The sequence below is a fragment of the Equus quagga genome, chromosome 14 (assembly GCF_021613505.1).
Source record: "Equus quagga isolate Etosha38 chromosome 14, UCLA_HA_Equagga_1.0, whole genome shotgun sequence".
Taxonomy (NCBI): Eukaryota; Metazoa; Chordata; class Mammalia; order Perissodactyla; family Equidae; genus Equus; species Equus quagga.
The window spans coordinates 26,676,012-26,697,458 of NC_060280.1; the positions used below are offsets into that span (position 1 = coordinate 26,676,012).

General features: G+C 43.3%; 1 protein-coding gene across 4 annotated transcripts in view; it reads right to left on the bottom strand.

The window, feature by feature from the left end:
* STIM1 (stromal interaction molecule 1) overlaps positions 1–21,447 on the bottom strand; it is a 172,518-nt gene that overhangs the window by 95,582 nt on the left and 55,489 nt on the right. Inside the window, exon 1 of one of the 4 annotated variants that reach the window (XM_046685359.1) lies at positions 3,934–4,013. The exons of the other annotated variants lie outside the window; for them this stretch is intronic. Within the exon in view, the coding sequence (XP_046541315.1) occupies positions 3,934–3,949 (16 nt within the window). The 5' untranslated portion in view covers positions 3,950–4,013. Of the gene's footprint in view, positions 1–3,933; positions 4,014–21,447 lie in introns of those variants that run through there. 4 annotated transcript variants of the gene reach the window in all.

Consider the following 21,447-nt stretch of genomic DNA (forward strand, 5'->3'; position numbering starts at 1 on the left):
ACACTTCTCTGGCCTCCAGTGTCTCCTCCACCTCTACCCTCCAATTATTAAAACATATACTGAATTGGAGAAGTGGTAGATGTGGGTCTTTAAATTCCAACTTTCCCAAACCCTGACTGCTCCCAAGGATTAATTTTCTTATCTGAAAACTCAGTAAAGTCCTTTGAAAACAGTAAAGCCTTATTAAAAATGGTAGTCACTCATCAATTCTCTATTCTTCGCTTTACCTGTGAGTCTCATCTTCCCAACGACAGCAGAAGAGTCTGATTTTTCCGGTTCCCTGTGTCTGGCCCAGTGCTGGGCAACACAATATCTGCTCTAAGGACAAGTGAAAGCTGCTAATAGATTTTAAAGATTTGCTTTCTCAGCTTTGGAGTCCCACACACCACAGTTCTTTACATTTTAAAGGCGTCTGTGCCAAAAAGTGCGACAGCCCTAGGGAAATTAAATCAACACATACTTGTTCAAAAGCTACCCCAAATTCTCTGACCTGGTGCCTGACCCAAACATTCCTGTGTCCTGGCCAGCACTTGTCAGGGTCTAAGATGGCCAAAAAAATAATGACAAACAACTCAGAACAGCTTTCTGCAGGAAAAGTTTTCTACAAGTGTTGGGGTGAGCACCCAAGGACTTGCCCAGATAGGAACTTTGCACAGTGCCCAGAGGAGGTGTCCAACCCACTAGTGGACCCTCTAGGATTACGGGTTCAGAAGTAGGGCTGGCCCCCAACAATTAGTCCTGATCACAACAGCCCCAAGAGCACAGTGATAAATGCCTTGAACACATAAACACTGAGGAGCCAGGCACACCACTGCATGGGGTAAAAACAATGTGGATTCCAGCTTCCATAGCAACAAGAGGTCATCCTCAAGCCTCCCAGGCCCATTGTTGGCTGGTTTACCAGAGAATAAATTCCTGGGCTCCAAAAGAGATCCGAACTAGGAGAGAGCTTCTCACCATCTTTCTGCCCCACGTAAGCCTCCACTCAAACAATACAAGGAAGACAACTGGTCCCTCCTCTTTTCTGGAGGGAAGATAACCAAGAACATCCACTGAAAAACCTTGTAGTCAGGATGATCATTCTAGGACGTAGGTTAGCAGCCCTTCCTCACTCAATGTAGTTCTCAGCTATGGTAGCAGAGCATCTCCCTTGAATGGGGACTGACTATTCAGAAGGAAGTGTGCCTGAGCCTCCTAACTGCCCATGTTCCCCAACCCTGCTCCCTCATCCACACAAGCCTGATGTGTTTTCTGAGGAACACTCTATGGCAAAGCATATTCCAGTTCACACAGAACTTAGTTCAGGTCTCAATATATCTCGCCTGGGTTACTACAACAGTTTCCTCACTGATCTCCCAGTCTTTGCTCTAGTTTCTCTCAAACTTATCCTCTAACAAAACAGTCAGTATAATTTTCCTGAAATTCACATCTGACTAGACCACTCTCCTGAATAAAATCCTTCACAGATTCACAAAAAAACCTGTACACAAAGGTTCATAGAAGCTTTATGCATAATAACCAAAAACATGGAATCAGGCCATGTTGAAGGACATCTGTGTCCTTCAACAGGTGAATGGTTAAACTCTGGTACTTACATACAATGGAATACTACTCAGCAATAAAAAGTAACGAAGTAATTATACTTACAACTACTTGGATGAATTTCCAGGGAATTATGCTGAGCAAAAAAAGCCACTTCCAAAAAGTTACAAACTCTATGACTCCATTTGTATAACATTTTTGAAAGGAAAACATTTTAGAAATGGAAGACAGAGGGATTAGGAACAGGGAAGGGGGCAGGAAGGAAGGGTGTGGTTATAAAAGGACAACATGAAGGATACTTATGGTGCTGGAACAGAACTTGCACACACATGCACACGAGTACAAGTAAAAGTAGAGAAATCTGAACAAGACAGGCAGATTGTGTCAATGTCAATACCCTGGTTTTAATATTATACTACAGCTTTTCAAAATGTTACTGTGGGGGAAACTGCAAAGTTTCCTAGTGATCTCTCTATATTAGTTCTTAAAACTGCATGTAAAACTACAATTATCTCGGGCCTGACCCGGTAGCACAGTGGTTAAGTTCACATATTCCACTTCAGCAGCCTGGGGTTCGCCGGTTTGGATCCCGGGTACGGATCTACGCACTGCTTGGCAAGCCATGCTGTGGCAGGCGTCCCACATATAAAGTAGAGGAAGATGGGCACAGATGTTAGCTCAGGGCCAGTCTTCCTCAGCAAAAAGAGGAGGATTGGCAGCAGACATTAGCTCAGGGCTCATCTTCCTCAAAAAAAAAAAAAAACTACAATTATCTCAATAAAAATTTTAATTTGAAAAAAATTCTTTGCAGGGCTCCCAAACTCCTACAACAGTAATTCCTAACTTTTTTCAATGAGGAATTCAAAAAAGCTCCACATGATAATAGTTGTACTTTTAGTATTCACCAATTGAAAAATGATTGAGGAAATAATATGGATTCATGAGATACCCCTCAAGGATCCCTTTCAGAGCTTCAAATCCTCAAAAGATTGGGAACCATTGGTTTGTATAATGAATACAATGTAGCAAAGCATACAAGGCTTTTCAAGAGGTGGCCCCTACCAAGTTCTCTAGCCTTATCTCACACCACTCCCCCCACATACACCTGACACTGCCACCACACTAAACTACTTTCAGTTTCATAAATATGCAAGACTCACTTTGTGGCTTTGTACACCATGTTCCCTCTGCCTGCAACATCCTTTCCCCATTCTACACCTGACTAATTCCTCTCAAGTTTCAAGATTCTACTCAGGCTTTTTCTAATTCCTCTAGAAAGTCTTAGGAGGCCCTCTTCTGTGCTCTCACAGTGCCTGTGCTTCTCTCTATCACAACTCAGAGCAATTACTTAAACTCTCTTCGGCTCTGTTTATCCATAAAATAAGGAGAAAACAGTACCTACCTCATCAAGTTGTGAGAATGAAATGAGTTAGTACACATAAAATACTTCAAATAGAGCAAGGCACATAGTAAGTGTTCAGTTACTACCAAGTTGTTTTTGTTGTAATTGTCTAATCACTGCACTGAAAGGTCCAAGCAGGAATTGCTATTTGCATCCATCCCTGGTCTGGCATATTGTAGGCACTTGGTAAATATTTGGGAAAAGTTAAGGAATCTAAGGTTGTGGTAGGCAGGCAGAATCTAAATCAAAGGCTGAACTGGGGATCTAGAGAATTGAGTATTACTGCTAAAAGCAAGAGGTAAGTACAGGTAAAAGCCAGGAATAAGCCATCTCTGGGAGATAAGCACAAAAAGATTCTATTACAGATTACTGAGAATTTGGGTGAATAAACACAACTGGGAACTGCTAAATTAGACCTATCTTCTAAACTGACTTAGGCCATACTCAATTACTATGTGGGCCTCCTTTGGTTTGTCATTATAACTTGTTAATATTGAGCTGAAAAAGTTGCTTAACCATTTGGAGGCACTGTTCCTTCATCTGTAAAATGCAGAATGATAGTAAATTTTCTAAGTATTAAAGATTACGCAAGCAAACTACCTAGCCCAGTGATTGAAGTAAAACTAGTTTGTTGTGAATAAATGTTATATTTCCCTCTTGCCTCAAAATTTTTTTTCTCTTAAAAATTTTAAAAGAAAAAGGATGAATCCCTTGGATAATAACTGCCTAGATGAAGAGACAGGAAGGAGATGTATGTGAAACTGACCTATACAAAGCACCAAAGCTTGACGAAGGGTAGACGGGCACCTAGAATTACTCTCCCTCCAGCTCCTCATATTTAAGACTTGCTGGCCCTTCAAGGCCCAGGGAGAGCCCTAATTCCACCAGGAAAGCTTCTTTAAGACTCCAGGCCGTATGAGTCTCCCCTCTGAGGTCAGAGCACTGAGCCCAGTCTGGTCCAGGCACTACCTCATAAGGTTTCTTCTCACCATAATTTAATTTCATCCCCAGGGGGCCTGTTTGCTCCTCTGCAGTGGGACTCGTGCATGCTCCTGCTATCTCCACGAGAACGGAATTAAGAACGCTGTAACTGTCTAAGGGAGAAAGGGAGAAGGAACATGTCAACAACTATGTTAGCACTTCTACATATGTCCTCTCTTTTACAGCTTCATGAAGTTGGTACTTTTATTACCCCCAATATAAGACGAGGAAACTGAATCACTAAATGACTTGTTCAAGTCACACAAACTGTGAAAGCAGGGCTGGAACTGGAATGCCGTTTGTCTCCAGAGTCTTGATAAGAACAAATGCACACTGGTGTCCGCCTGGTTAACCAACTATACAGCTGATCTGTTGGGCAATTTGGTCACCCCAGCTCCCCACCTCAACTCCTCTCTGCTGCCAATCTGGGCCTGAGATAGCTGTTTCTCTTCCTTTTATTTTGTCCCATATAGGAAATGCAAAGGGAGCTCCCCTGGTCCCTTCCAGGGTGGAGTATGTGGAAGAAATACGCTAAACAGAGGTCCCTTCAGGGAGAATAAAAGGAGGCAAATATTCATATCTCATAATATCAGAGCCAGAAAGACTCACTAGTTAAACTCTCTGGTTTTACAGATGAGGACATTGACCCCTGAGAGAGGAGGTCACTTGCCTACAATCATATAACTGCATCGAGACTGAAACTCTGTCTCCCAACTCCCAAATTTTTGGTCTACCCTGCACCAGGCCATGGAGAGAAAACTGAAGTACAACCTGTCAGGCCTGTCACTAAGTGAAAAACCCAAACGCTGTAAACACAGGAAATGGGCTGGGATGAGGCTCAGAGGGAGCAGCAACCTTTGCCAAGTTAGAAGTGTTCAAGGGTTTCCTGTCCACAGCTGTTAACTGTCACCGCATTGCTCCAGACAGCAATACGAGGCAGAAAAAAAAAAAAGAAGAAAATATTCAGGCCTAGAAATGACTTTATAAATCATTCAGGCCAATCTACCTAGTTTTACAAATGAGGAAGCTAAGACCCCTCCCCCCAAAAAAGAAAAATGACTTGTCCAAACTCATGCTAAGAATTTAAGGACCCTTAGAAACCACTTACTTGTTCCAAATCCTTCATTTTAATGATGAGAAGACTGAGACCTAGAGAGGGAAAGAGCCTTGCCCAAGGTCACACAGCAGAGGCAGCACTGGAACTCAGGTCTTCTACCTCACAGGCCACTGGTTAGACTGAACCAGACAAAGTGATTTACCTCAGATGATGTGGGTGCTGTTTTGGCCTTGGAAAAAGTACAACAGGTCAGGAAACCAAAAATAAGCAGGATATACTAAGAGTTAACAAAGAATGACAAGGACCAAACAGAGCAAGCTTAAGGAGCCAAAACCAAAGTGCCCTGGCTGCTTAAGACACTTTGGAAAACTAAGAGGCACAAAAATATTCTGTCTATTCTAGGAACTTATAATCCAAGGAAGAACAAGCAGGAAAGACAGCTAGAAAAGGTCAGAAATGCTAAGGGACATCCCAAGGTACAGCTTCTTCTGTTCTAGGCCCAAATATCCAGACAGCATCACGTCAGAAGCAACTCTGGGCTCAGCAGGCCACTATGGGGGTACTACAGTGATTAGCAGATTACTGGGCCCCACCTGCTACACAGCTGCCCAGTATGGAACAGAACTACATTTACACAATGCCTGGCATTTCACATATATTCAATTCTCACATCAGCCCTTCAAGACAAGGATTATGATTCCCAATTAGCAGATATGGAAACTAGGGCTTAGAGAAGACAAGTCTCTTGGTCACAGTCACAAAATTAGTACTGTATATGGCAGATCCAGTATTCAAACTTAAAGTCTCATTCAAGAAATTCCTAGCAAATGCCTGCTGTTCAAACCCTGTGCTACGGGCTAGGGATACAATGAGGAAACAGACATGGTCCCTGGCCTAGAGGAGTTCCAATCAGGGAAGAGAGAGTGAAGTAATAATAATATTATAATAATACATAACATTGAATGCTTACTATATGCCAGGCACTGTTCTAACCTCTGCACATATACTGCCTCATTTAATTCTCACAGTAACTCAGTGAGGCACTTACTATTATTCTCCTCATTTTACGGATAGGAAACTAGGCACAGAGAGATTAAGTAACTTCTTCAAGAGCACACAGTCAGTAAGTTGTAAAAGTAAGGATTCAAACCCAGACAGTTTGACTCTGGAGTCTAGTCTCTTATTGGCAACCTCCAAACAGACAATGGCAAGACAGCCTGGTGAGTGTTCTGATGGAGGAAAGTCAGAGGCAATGGAGGGCCTTGCTGGCCTTACAGGGTCACCTACATTATATAATCAAGAATGACTATCTAGAGGCTGGAAAGAACAGAAAGGTCAGAGGAACCTGAGTATCAAGAACTGGGCTACAATAGTTAATTCCTCCAGAGACAGGAAGACCCTGGTGAGAAAAGATGGGATGATGACCAGAGTCACTACACTCTTCTCCTGCTCTGATCAAGGCATCATCACCTCTGTTTTGCATAGCTTTCTCATCTGACATCTCACCAATCCTTACTACCGTCAAGGCAGTCAGGCAAGGTAGAAATTTGTGATCCCACTTGACAAGTGAGGAAAACAAGACCAATAGAGCAGCAAAGGTTTGTCCGAGGTGGCCCAGTGAGTCGATAGCAGAAGAAAGTCAAGTCTCTTGAGTTCTGCTCTTTCTACTAGACCACTCTAACTCTAGATCACAAAAAGGAAAATCCAAAATGTAGTATTAAGGAAGAGTTAAAAACTCTAGATTTCTCTAACTATTCTTTTTTCATCTTACAACCACTCCCATCCCCACTCCCCCCTCTATTCCATCACCCTACACACACAGAGTTCTCAAACTCTGCTGACATATACCCATGCTCCGTCCATTGGTGCCTCAAAGTCAGTGATTCAATCAATCACAAAGCCTTGGCTGCCATTAGACATCATGTCCTCAGGGAAACATTCCCCTCTACCAGCTCATCCTCCACACACAGATCTTCAAATGGCAATTAAAGAATAGGGAGGAATGCTTAAAATGGAAAGGCAGGGGGCGGGGGAACCCTAGGAGGGGAAAACATCTCATATGCTCTTAAGTCTGCACGGAAGACATGGAATTTGGCCCCAGCCTAAGATCCACCCACCAAATCAACTCAGCTGGGGGCCTTGAGGTCCTAATAAGAAGGAAAAGTACTGAAGATCCACCATTAACTCATTCATTTATTTATTTGTTCACTCATTCTTCATTACTGATGTTTATTCTGTACACAACTTACGTTAGGTGCTATTGCCACACAATTTGAAAAAAAAACACCTCTGCTTCCAAAAAGCTTACCTTTTAGCTTGCACTTCATTGTTATAGGTGAAGCTATTTTTTGATAATCTATTTGCTTCTATCACTTATGTGAACCTTATATATATAAGCGATAATTTGTTTTCTTCAAGTCTTAGTAACATGACTGTGGGAGATACATGGAAAGGAGGAATGAAAGGAAAGGTGTATATGTTCTTTGGTATATTTTTCCATCTATTCCAGAAGATTTTCTCTTTTTTTTTTTAGAATCCTGAATTGGCCTGTGGCTCTTTTGGAAAAAGTTATGTTTAGCAGTAAACAATCTCTTTTTTATCAAAGCACAAGAGTTTTACCAGGGGGAAAAAACCCTTACTGTCTACTGGAGAAAACAGGTGATCAGGATACAAGGAAGGAGATACAATCAAGGGATATACCAAGTTCTGTGGAAGCAAAATGACTAATTGCCCCTTAAGGGTCAGGAAAAAGCTTCCCAGAGAAGATGCCATTGGCTTGGCCTGAGGGAATATGGAACATCTGGATGCTAGAATGCTAAGCCTGCATAGACAGCGCTGGAGAGGTCCCTAAGGGCAGACTAAAGAGTCCTGGGTTCCTAGCAGAAGAGTTGCCTTGAGATAAAAGAAACACGCTACAGCCCTGGTTGCTTCAAAAATGATATTATTCCTCTGGGGTGTCTGCACCAGGTAAAGTCCATCATACTCTGCAATGAACCCAGCTCTACCCTGCACTCAAAGCTCTGAGCATAAGCTGGAGACTCTACAAGAGACTTCTCTATCTTCCTCTCACACACTTCTGCTTCCTGCCTTGCAAACTGGCTCCCACAGCAGCAAGAGCCACCTTATCTCACAAAGAGCCTGCTAGTGGATACCACCATTAACAGTCTTATGACTTAAAACTTAAAGCCAACCAAAATGAGAAATGGTCCAGTTCAAACGCAGCCTTTAGTGGTTTAACCTGGAGCTGGCCAAAGATGAAGACAAAAGTACTTCAAGGCTGCACAAACAGAGCAAAGCAAACAGCTCAAAACAAACTACAGTCCAGTCAGTGGAAGCCCAAAATCCAGTAGTCCCTGCCACCCTACTCACCCATCACCAAACCCAGTTCCAGCTAGGCCCAGCCTAGGCACACAGCACAGCAGCAACCAGAAAGAAGGGTAGGGAAGCAGGTCCTTGGGCCCTTCCCTGGAGCACTACCCAAATGGAAGAGAGAAGCTGCCTATGGCACCCTTCCCATTCCCCACCCCAACCCCACAAAATGCCAGCTCACCCTGGTCCTTGTGATACTTGGAAATCTGCCAAGAAGCCAGCAATGTGCCACCCGAGCACCACAGATCACTCTTCCCAGGAAATGGGGACTACTTATGTAGTCTAGATATTATACGGCCATTTAAAGGAGCGTTACTCTGCAGAACTCACTAGAATAGAGAGACTGGGTTGAAGCTTGGCTACTAACTTGATCATACAATATACCCGTTCTTGCCTCCACACAGTCCCCTCAGTGATCACATCCTATCCTACCATCAAGCCCAATCCACATATTGCCTCCTTTGAGGGGAGCTTCCAACCTCCTACAGTCCTCAGTGACAACCCTATTTTATATGAACAACATTTATCCATTCAAAAAATATATAGCAATGCTTTTTCTGTGGCAGCGCTGTTTGCTGTGGTATTGCTGAATTTCCCTAACTGGAACTCAAGTTCTTTGATAAGCCTGCCCAAGACCTACACTTTTACTGCCTAAGCCTACCAGGAATTACCTCTAAATGCAACAAATGTATTATACTAGATGATTTAACATGGACACACCTATCTCAAGAGCCCACTGCCATTTCTCCACTCTAATTCATTCTGACCTCTGGACCAGATCATGTTTACCACTACTCTATGCAGGCCTCATCTTGCTCATCACCTTCATGACTTTTCATTACCTATAGCAAAGGTCTTCAAAGTGCAGATGTCAATCCCTCAGTTAATAGATCAACTTTTTTTTTTAATTGTCAGAGTTCAGTAAGGGCATACACTGTTTTATAAAAGTTTTGTTTCATTAAAATAATAATAATAATAATAGCAGCTAACATTTATGTAGCACTATGTATCCAGCACTAAGCACTTTCTACTTGTTATCCTATTCATCATCACGACAACCCTACAAGGTATCATTATTATCATTTCCATTTTTCATATCAAGAAACTAGGGCACAGAGAAGTAAACTAAGTGATGGCATTTAGAGACAGGCAGTCTGGCTCTAGAGTCCAAGCCCTTAGCACTGCACTACACTGCAGAGTACAAGAAGGGCTTTTATATACATACATGCACACCTATATACAGGGCTTAAAAATGCTTCCCATAATAACATCTTTTCAAAATAAACTCCAAACTTCTGTCTCTTTAGCTTTACTTCTCACTGCTTCTTCCATGTACCCTCCAATCCCATGAGACTGACAAAGTCATGCAACCTGCCCCTTCCCATCCCCCCTCTTCCCATCAACCTCCTTCCCTGCTTACCCTCTCCCAAATCCTAGTCAACCTTTCAGGCTTAGCTCCTCCAGGAAGGCTCCTGGAAAAGGAGAGGGAGGGAATTACCACTGGTTTAATGCCTACCATGCATTAGTCACTATGCTGGTGCGGTAGACATGTTACCTCATTTAATCCTCACAACCGTGTGAAGCTGCTATTACTATGCCCATTTTACAGGTAAGGAAAAAGTAGTTTAGAGAGTTAACTTGCCAGCAGCCCACAGACATTGCCCAAAGCACACACTCTTTCCACTACAACCTTCTAAGCTCCTTATGACCTATTCTCCACATTTAAATACCTACATGTATACTATTTGATTTTGCATTTTATTAAAAACTGTCTCAAACTATTTTCCTGTTTATGTATGTGCCTTATCTCTCCAACTGGACTTGGAGCCTCTTACCCTAAGGGCTACCCCTACAGCACCTAACACATAGTTAGGCACACAGTGGCTGCAGAGTTTTACCAAACCAAAGTAATAGGTCTGGCTCAGCTACAAGAGACAACTGTTGTGTTATGGGTAAAGCTGCTAAACACCTGTGCCCTAACCATACATAACTATTAATTAATTTCTTCTAGAGCTAAAGAAAAAAGTTCTCTTAACAAAGAAAATCACATAGTGAAGTCTATGAGTCACTCTTGTCAGCAATGATATGAAAATCCCAGAAAACAAGTAACCAAAAAAGAATTACAGTGGGTGGAGTGTTTTTTTCCTTCCCACTCTGTAGGGAACACAATTGGGACGATGCCCTCCAAAAAGTGCACACAGCTTTAGCTGAAGAATGAGGGAATCCCAAAGGGAAGGTCAGCAAAAACCAGCCAATCCTAAAGTTGCTCACAGAAAGCCCCCAGAGGGCTCAGAAGAATATGGTAGCAAAACACTGGACAAGGAAACAGAGAATCTGGGCTCCAGTTCTGGCTCATTGATTTATTCAACAAATATTTATTGAGAGTACTAAGGATACCAGTCAATCTAGTGCGTAATCCAGACAGGTAAATTACTTAACTTCTCTGGACCTCAATTTCTTCACCTCTAAAAAGAGCTTAATAAGCAATTTCTTGTCCATATCACAAGGTGTTGAGAGGGTAAATGAGAAAAAGACAGATCAGCATCATGGGCAAAGTATAAGGCTGTATTTTTTAAATTGTGGTAAAGCATATATAATATAAGAGGCTGTATCTTATACCTGTATTTCTCTGGCCTAAGGGGAGAGCAGTGGTTGGGAGAAATGTGGAAATGAGATCACTGGTAAGCTCAACTGAGTCATAGGCACCTGTTTTCCTGACTCTGTGTTGGGCCTGTAAGATTTCTAGGAATCACAACACAAAGCCAGTTCTAGAATTTTCAGATTGGAAAGGCCTAGAAGATTCATAAACTCTGAGAGTTGGAGGGGCTTTAAGGGGCCAACTAATCTTCACCTGCACCCATCTCTCATCCTTCTTCCAGTCCACCACCAGATAATCATGATGGCACTGCCTATGTGTATATCCTCTGAGAGCTCCAGAGATCAAGCAATATTTTATAAGCCAGATTATCTACTTTCAATAACTTTATTTTCCTTTTGTTTTCCCTTAGTCTTTAGAAAATTCTCATCTATACATTCTATGTAGGGCTCAGTTACACGGCCATACAGAAAAGTTCCTGTGCCCAACTTGGACCCAAATATAAAAGGAGAGCAGAATCCTGCTGAAGCTAGTATGGTGGTAGTGCAGATATTCAGTAAGAGTCCCTCCATGGAGGAAAGAGTTTCAAGATCTAGGTACAGACTACATAGTCCAGTTGTCCCTTCTCACATCTTCTAATGGTAACCTTACTCATGCTAGATGGTGGTCTGATTAAGAAATTCAGCATTTCCTCACAGTGGCCCAAGCAGCTAATCTCTGTTTAACAGTTGTAATGTCAAAGCACTCATATCTCTGGGTGGCCCACTGCAATGACAGGGAGTTCTAGTAGTTCGAAAAATCTTCCTTGTTTATCAGGGGACCAGATTAAACAACAATTCAAGCTACTTTAGTTAGAGAAACTGCAATTTTAAAGTTGTCAGTCCCTCTCTGTCTTAGAAACATCAAGTAATCTTGGGAAAGACACTTGTTTTTGAGGGGCTCCCTTTTAACAATATAAATATAAAGCAGGCACACATTACCCTTGAGGAAGAGGATACAACTTGATCTTTTATGAGTTGGCAGAGACTGTTCCCAATGTCCCTTGGTATGCAAAGCCGGGGAAAATGAATACAAAGTGCACAGGGTCCAAAGCCCTTCCAGGATCAGAGACTGAAACTTTGACCCCCTTTCTCTTGAGGTTCACTGCTATTAGAATTTATCTGATATGGGGCCAGCCAGTGGCCGAGTGGTTAAGTTCACACACTCCACTGCGGCAGCCCAGGGTTTCACCGGTCCGGATCCTAGGCGCAGGCATGGCACCACTTGTCAAGCCATGCTGAGGCGACATCCCACATGCCACAACTAGAAGGACCCACAACTGAAAAAAATATACAACTAGGTACTGGAGGGATTTGGGGAGAAAAAACAGAAAAAAAAAAAAGAATTTATCTGATAGACTGAGATCCTAAGTCAAGTTAAAGGTAGGAAGGGACACTAAGAGCCTACAGCAAACGCTCACACTGAGGAAAGAGAAAGTCTAAATGGATATTCCAAGCTCAATACTAAAATCAAAATGATCATGGAAGAAGGATGGTTCTGGAACTAGAAGGTGGCTAAATCTAGAAACACTTCTAGACCCAGCCAATTGGAGATTGTAGGGGTTTCCATTTCCAATGGATGAGCTTATATATATATGAGCTTAAGAGCATTCACTTTGAGAGCTCAAGCATAGTGGAGCCTAGGCCAAGTGTGACACGGAAGCAGCGCTATCATCCTCCCTCAAAGAACCTCTGTAACTTACGCAAAACCATGGCCTCATGGCTGCAATAAATAAGGAAACAGCATAACGTGAGGGACACATTTTTAAAAGCCTCACTGTGTATCATTAACAGAAGCTAAAAAATGGGGCCCACTAACAGACCAATAAGATTTTCTAGTTCTCTATTTGGCACTAAGCCTGACCCCTTTGGACTAAATAAGCCCTTAGAGTTCTTGAATACTTCAGAAAGAGAAAGAGGGAAGAGGAAAGGCACCAAGAGAGACATACTAAATTTTCAGATAATTTCGTACTTATTCAATGAAATTAATTTTAATATTGAAAAGAGATCTGACCTTATTTGTACTCCAAACTGATGAAAAACTGATGGAGTATGTCATAACCATTATACTTTAATTTTTTCAAAGTACGCTGAACTGTCCCACCCTTAGAGCTCTAATTACGCCTTCTGAAGCCACACAGAAAAACAAGTTGATTTTCTCTTCTAAAGAACAGCCTTTCAAAGATATGAAGACAATGATTACATTTTCTCTTCAGGGCTTCCAAACCTGGCTCCTCAACCCCTCTTCAATGACTAGATCTCAAGGTCCCTCTCCAATGTCTAGATCTCAAGACCCCTCTCCATCTTGCCTCCTTTACGTGTGCTCTGGCCTGTCCCTGCTGCCCTTATAGTGCCTAGCCCAGACCAGCTGCAGCCTACCACAGATAGTCTCTGAGAATACGAGACTATTGTGTCTTCTCATCTTCTATATTTCTATACCTCAGTTATGTGAGCCTAGAAGCCAGTCTCTTTTTCAGACACTAAATTATACCTTCTTAGGAGGCTCCCTATCCACTCTATTCTTCGCAGGCCTGGAGAGGCAAAGGCTGGGCAAAAAGCAAGTAACTCTGCCTGCTTTGATCCTGGGATTCTATGGGCACTGAGATGCCTGTTTCATCCCTCCCCACTGCCTGCTTCTGGGTCTCTTGCTCTCCAAGATGCCTTTAGTGCTTAGACTTTAAGTCTATGTCATCCTACTCCTTAATGCACTTGTCCACTAGGGCAAAAGGGGCAATGGTTGGACCACAAATGAAGAGATGGAAGGCAACATAGCACAGTAGTTAAGAATATGGGCTCTGGAGTCAGATAGCCTGAGTTCAAATCCTGGTTCTATCACTTACTAGCCATGAGACCTTGGACAAATCACTTAACTCCTCTGTACCTCAGTTTTCCCCTCTGTAGAATGAGGATAATAACAGTACCTATTGATAGAAATGTTCTATACCTTGACTGCAGGGGAGAGGATACACAGGTGCATATATTTGTCAAACCTGAAACTGAAAACTTAAAATGAGTGCATTCTACTATACGTAAATTATATTTCAACAAAGTCAATTTAAAAAGTAAAAAAAAAAAAAAATTATTATAACCACTCATGGAGGATTGTGAGGATTAAAAGAGTTATAAGATACCTAAAATAGTTCGAGAAATCATAATAAGCACTCAACAAATGTTATCTATCTGTATGTTATCTGTCTATACTGGAGTTTGCAATGCTACATGCAATCTCTGTGTCCTGTGATTGCTGCTGGGTAGCAGGGGAAGAGTCTGAAGATCCAAAGGGGTCCTCAGCTAGCCCAGAAGCTTCAGTAGGGTCCTGGCTTTCACCAGAGAAAAGACCACTGTTACAAACCACATCTCTTCCATGCTCCAGCCACAGTTGTGTTTAACACTGGGAAAGCCAAACCACAGGACTCATCATCAAAACCAAAGATATTCCAGTGAAACTGGGAGGGATCTGCTTGCTTTAGTCATCTTCTGGCTTAGACCATGAGGTCCTCCTGGGCCCTCTTAGGTTTCTATTCAGTCCTTCACCAAGTCTTCCCTGAATGTCTCCTGTGCCCAGCCTGTGCAGGAGCTAGGCAGTAACAACGGAAAAGATATCAAGTTTCCTGGCTGCCCCACCCTCACCAAGTTCACAATCTACAGGAATTACAAATAGAAAGAGGAAACTGATATCAGAGGCAGCAAGATATAGTGAAGAGAGCACTCTGCAGGGAGTTGGAAGATCAGCGTCTAGCCTCAGCTGACACTAGTCACATGACCTTGAGCTAGTCCCATGCCCACTATGGACCTCAGTTTCCTCCTCTATAAAATGAAAGGATAAGAATAAACAATCTCATAGTCTGTGGCCTGACAATGGTAGAAAAACAAGTGTAACAGGACTTTTTTCAGGCTCTCAGTGCTGTGAGAAACCTCAGGGTGAGCTACGGGAGCTAATTTAAAAGAAGAATTGATTATCTTAGATACAAATGCAATAAGGGAAGTGCCTCATTGCTACACTGCTGCAGCAACAGTGCTAGCAGTCATAATCTGGAGGAGATCCCATTCAGCTGCTATTACAGGGAACCGGTTCATTTCCATTTTCTCACCTTGCACAGCCCCACAGGGTCAAACCAGCGAATCAAGGATTCAGGATGCCAAGAATGGTTCTGGCATTTCCTTCCTGGGTCAGGCTACGGGACTGACAAGAGCACTGTGAGGTGAAGGGCAAGGTAAGGTAAGGCAGGCAAAGATAACATCTGTGGAGTATGACACTGTTCTCTCCGGAAGTCAGCTACTGCAGTGCATGGTTGAAGGGCTATGGGGCCTAGAAGACACAGACACAGTGACTTATGGAGTTAAAATCCTGTTTTAGTTTATAGAGGTACACAAGATAGTTGTACACAACTATCTACTTCTAGTTCACACATTAGTGTAGTTCAATTCAACAATTATTGATGCTCTAGTGTCCCTCAGACCCTGTGCCTAAAAAGAGAGATGAAACTGACTCAGTGTCTTGCTCTTAAGAGGCTCAAGATGTGGAGAAGGCGGCAGACAGTTAAGTGAATAATCATGGTACAACAGACCCCTGTACAAAGTGCTGTGAAGGAACAAAAGTGGGTGTGCCTGCGTCCACGAGAGAAGAGACCAAAGGCAGTGTGGCTGACCAGGTGACATCTAAACCAGGTCTTGAAGGATGAGCAGGTACACATCGGGTAGAGAAGATGGGAAGGGCATTCCTGACAGAGGGAACAGAAGGTACAAAGACTGGCGACATGAAAGAGCCTGTCATGCTTCAGGAACTACAAGTAGTCTTGTGGAGCTGGAACACAAGATAGGTGAGTACGGCAGCCTTGTGTTGTTTTGGACCCTACTTCTCAAATGGGACTGCAAAGCCTCCAAGAGAAGAGAGTGCTGAAAAGCAAGTGAGGCAGCCAGTATACATCCCACTTCCTCTCACCTTTCCCCAGACTCTACCTTACACACATCCCTCTGCCACACCACAAACACTCCTGGAAACTCTGGGAAGAAAAACCTCTCCCCACTCTAAAGCAAGTAGCTCCAGAATCCCAGAGGCAGGTCCTCTACTAAAAGAGAGAAATGAGAATCACAGGTCCCTGGAAAAGGGACATTAAGTACTAATTTATAAAGATCCAACCAACCCTGGCAGCCATGGAACTTAGAAAAGCTGAAGGAATCTCATCCCATCGCCCAAGCCCAGATCCAATGCCTTTTTAACTGAAACTCATTTCTAGTGAGCCATCCCCAGCTTCTATCCTACTGAGAATGCTGTAGGAGCTGAAGAAAGGCAGTCCAACAAATTCAGAGCTGACTTACCCTTTAAAAATTACTTTAGCTACAGTTATATTGCTGCCTCATGCTAAAGACAAAAATAAATTTTAGATAGAAAAAAAAAATGACTCTAGAGTATCTCCTAAGCAGGAGACATTCCTGAGACTCAGCCATGCTGAGAATCCTTAGGTTACCGACACAGGGAGGCCAGGCAGATAAATGAAGGTAGACAAGGCCAAGGAAGCCAAGGAAACAAGATGACACACATGGGGTGGAAGAGAAGCATGGACTGCAGTTAGACCTGAGCTCTAACTCCAAGACCTCACTTACTAGCTTCACTGAACCTTCCAGTCTTCTCATCTGCGAATGAGAACAATAATAGTATTTACCTCAGAGCATTATTGGGATTATGAAATGAAGTAAAGAATATAAACCACCTAGCCTGAGGCACACAGTCAGTGTTTAAATAACTTCCCTTCCCTTTAACCAGAGCCACAATGATGTACTGTTGCACAATTAGGGAGGGATGGCCCCATTCACAACACAGTCTATGTAAACAAAGCACTCTGGAGTTATGCAGTACACAGTCCAGGCCAGTCAGCCACTAAGACTTCTGTCTATAAGCAGTGCCAGAACTCAGCAAAACAGAGCTAAAATATCAATGTAGGTGTATTCAAGACCATGCATGAGTCTGAGACCACGCAACCAATCCAATAACAAATACAAGACACCAGGGACACAGAGCTCTGAAAACCAAGGCAACTTCATCCCAGCCAGAAAGTCTGTTCTATGTTCCCACTAGGGTAAAAGCCAATTTCTGGACCTCCATCAACCTCAAGTCTGTAAATGAGCCCCATTAACCAAGGATCTGGAGAGTGTGAAACCAGGGATGAGAGTAAACGCTGCAGGTTTCCAGCTGATGTCCATGTCCTCTCTGCTTGACAGGTGGGCCAAACACTCAAGGGCAGGCAGTTTCTCTAAACGTGTTAAGTACTGTCACATGGGACCCAGGAGACTGAGTCCAAGATCTAGGGTGACCTTAGCACCCTGGTTACCAAGGGTAACCTGACTGAGTTTCTCTGGGACAGGTAGGGACCATGTCTGATTGTTTTTTATGTCCCCAGACCCTAGCACAGTGCATAATATAATCTATCAGCTGAAATAGTTGTTTAATAAATGAGCCAACATGGACATGGCTTTATCCCTATTACCCGGCCTCTAGGTCTTTCAATATAATCTACCTGCTACCTAAAATTACCTCTCTCTCTCGGTTTTTTTTTGGGGGGGGGGCGGAGGAAGATTGTCCCTGAGCTAACATCTGTGCCAATCTTCCTCTATTTGTATGTGGGATGCTGCCACAGCATGGCTTAATGAGCGATGTCTAGGCCCGCGCCCAGGATCCAAACCTGTGAATCCCAGGCCACGGAAGCAGAGCACATGAACTTAACCACTACGCCACCAGGCCAGCCCTCTAAAATTACCTTTCTTAAGCCCATTTACTTAGCTAATTTTTCTCAGGTCTCAACTTAAATGTCGTCTCCTCAGGTAATGTATCTTCCCTGACACCCTAAACAATATTAGGCTCCCCTGCAACATGTACCCTCTGGTCACACCCCTTATTTCCACTTCATGACATTTATCAGACATCATTGTGATTATCTGTTTCATTTTTGCCTTCCCTGCTACAATGTGAGCTCCAGGAGAGCAGGAACCAAGCTATCTTGTTTATTATACTAATTCCTGGGGCTTAGTACAGTACTTGGAACAGAGAGAATGCCCAATATGTTAGAATAATTGAATACAGGAATGAAGAAATGAATGAATGAGGCAGCTCCAGTCCAAAAAGACTCTGGGGTAACTGGGAATTCAAAACTGTCTGCTCAGCTTTAAGCTGTCAATAGTTACTTTTTGACTAAAATCATAATAGAGCCTACAAATGCCCATGCATGGAAGATGACAGCAGATTTGATGAGCAATAGAACAAAGAACAGGGGCTGGCCTGGTGGCGCAGCGGTTAAGTTCGCACGTTCCCCTTCTCAGCAGCCCGGGGTTCGCCAGTTCGAATCCCGGGTGCGGACATGGTACCGCTTGGCAAGCCATGCTGTGGTAGGCATCCCACATAGAAAGTAGAGGAAGATGGGCACAGATGTTAGCTCAGGGCCAGGCTTCCTCAGCAAAAAAAGAGGAGGACTGGCAGTAGTTACCTCAGGGCTAATCTTCCTCAAAAAAAAAAAAAAAAGAACAGTTTGTATGATAGGAAGTAAGGAGACATAAAGTAGGGATTGTGAAGCCTCTACCCCACCTCTGAGTGCCTTGAATGCCATGCTAAGGAATATGGTTTATCAGCCTACAGAGCAGCCAGTGTCTGACCTGGGGTCACTAAGGTCACATGAGCCTATGGTAGGTACCATCCTGCTATAGCCATCCACTGAGTTCTCTTTTTGCCCACAGACTGACAGGCCTTCCTCCTCTCCCTTCAGGTTCACCCCCATTTCTCTGAGCTACATGGGATCACTTAATAACGCATGTGCCCCCAAGGACAGTCTGTCCAAATTATCCTAGCCCAATTTTATGAAAGGAAATTGCAAACACGAAACCTGTCATTTGAGAATAACAAGATCAGAAGGCCTGGATTCAAGTCTTGTTAACTGTGTGATGGTAGGTTACTTAGTCAATCTTTCTGAGTTTTAGTCATCTCCTCCGTGAAGTAAAAAGACTACTTATCTCACAATGTTGTAGGAAAGACTGAGATAACACATGCAAAGGGCCTCAGACAGTGCCTTTCATATAGTGAGGGTCCAACACAGCTTTATTTAAAAAAGAAAATCACACCCGGGGCACAGGGGTATTATTTCCTCCTAAATGCTAAGCACTTTCGCCTGACCTGATTCAGCACAGAGACCCATGAGGCTACAGACTACTCATATAGACTTGGGCCTGCATTGCCTTCTAAAAGGGAATGGGCAGATTGCCCTGTTTCCATTCTCTGTCTATCTGTCTGAGGACTGAGGAAATTACCAGTAGGCAGGCTGCAGGGAGTGGGGAGGTGGGGCAAGAGCTGAGGCTCTCCCAGAACTTCAGCTCTATTAATAGCCTGATCACGTGTCTATAGAAACACAGGATTGTTGTCTGTAAACTTGGTAACCTATGGCCCAAGACAGACAATTTAGGACTGGGGTGTGTTTCAGACCACAGATTGCAGACTGGGGTCCACTCTAAATAATGATAGTGGCTCTTCACAAGACTCAGGGAAGGAAACTGCAGAATAAACCCCTCAGCCTCCCCAACCCTGCTAGCTTTATATTACAGTAGGCCTCAGATGGGGCTTAGCCTTTGTAGGGATTTCAGTTTGCCCTTGGAAATATCTTCAGATACTCACTCTACCCCTGACTGACAGTGTCACCTTGGACAAAACACTGCTCTCTAGACTTGTTTCTACATCTGATACTCAAGAAGGGTAGGTCAGATGATCCCTAAGTCTTGATGAGCTTGCCCACAGATCTTCATCCAAAAGCCCAGCCCTGACTTATAAGAACCCAAAGTCTAAAACACTATGTTCTAGAGATTGAGGGGGACCTCAGGTATACTACCCTCTGTCACCAGCCTCAACCACTCTACCGGGAAGAAAGGCAAGAAACATAATGAACTGGGAACAAACCATCATAATCTCTCAAAATCCCAGCCTCAGAGGGCCATCATCTTACAGCACCCAGGAAGGGGTTCAGTAAAGATAAGCAAATGACCTCAGAGGATCAGAATGTGGGTGCTGTCAGTTCCCATAGAGTTCCTTAAAGGGCAGACCTGGAGCAGAGATCTGACTGCTTTAAAATAAAAAAGAAAGGAAAAGAGGAAAAAAAATCCTCTATTTCCAGTCTTTCCCAGTCTCAGTGCCCCCATCAGAGAAAAAGCAAAGCAGGACATGTGCAGGAAACTCACGAAGAGTCATAAAGTTATTAGGTGGCCAATCTGAGATTTAAATGCAGTTCTTTGTGTGTGTGTGAGTGTGTATGTGTGTGTGTGTGTGTTGTGTGTGTATGGACCTGGCTGTGGGTATATGTTCTTTTCTTTATTTCACCAACAAGCCTCATGAGGAAGACTCAAGATGTGATGGCTTCCAGAATGCCAGGAAACCTGTGATACCAGGAAGGGATTCAAGTTCTTGTCAGCACTTTGGAGCTAAGTGTGGTGCCCCTCTACACACACACACACACACACACACACACACACACAGTCACATACAATCACACACACCAGGGCTAAACTAAAAAATCCACAGAGCACAGATAAGCCAAATGAGTTTAAAAGACAGAATAGTTCCCAAGCCTGTAAAATTGAACTGTTTACAGGATTACATCTGTATTAACATATCTAAAAAATAAAACGTGTCCCTCATCAGGGAGGTTGGTCAGCCACAGAAGCTGAGAAAAAGCAGAGTCACAGACACACATACTGGCAGACACACAATTGGGTTCATTGGCAGAACAAATCCATCATTCATTCATTCCACAAGGGTTTACTGAGCACCTGATATATGCCAAGCACAATTCTAGGCCCTGGGAATACAGTGATCCTAACACCCTGAAAGACAGAGGCAGCCAACGAAGTTCAAACATCCCAGTTGTTTTCCCATGACCTTTCCATCTCTACTGGAAATGAATGCATCAGGCATTGGAGCTGCTGTGACAGCCAACATTCTTAGTTGCAAGACAACGTAGTTTGCAAGTTCAACAAACGAAACTGATTCTGGCTAGTCTAAGCAAAAAAAGAACTTATTAAAAGAGAAGCTCAGACTCACCTGGAGAAGTGGAAAGCCAAGGATGGATGCCAAGAACAACGCCTAAAATCAGGCAGCAGAACTAGTCTGGTCAGGACACCTCTGCTTCCACTGCCAAGCTCCACTATCCCTAGCCACTACCAATAATACCACTACCACTGCTGCCCCACCAACTCCATCTTGCTACATACACCACCACCACTGCAGTCTGCTGCTCTACATCAGCAGCTCTTCAGAGTCAAAGTCCATGGTAAGTGGACCAGACCAAAAGAACCCACAGCAAGCTGCAAAAGAGGGTGAAAGTGAATGTCTCGCATTTTAAGGGAAGAAATTCTTAAACACAGGAAAGAGTAATAAATATTCATTTTAGCCACTTTGGCATTATACTCAAAACACTGGATTCATCTAAGTAAT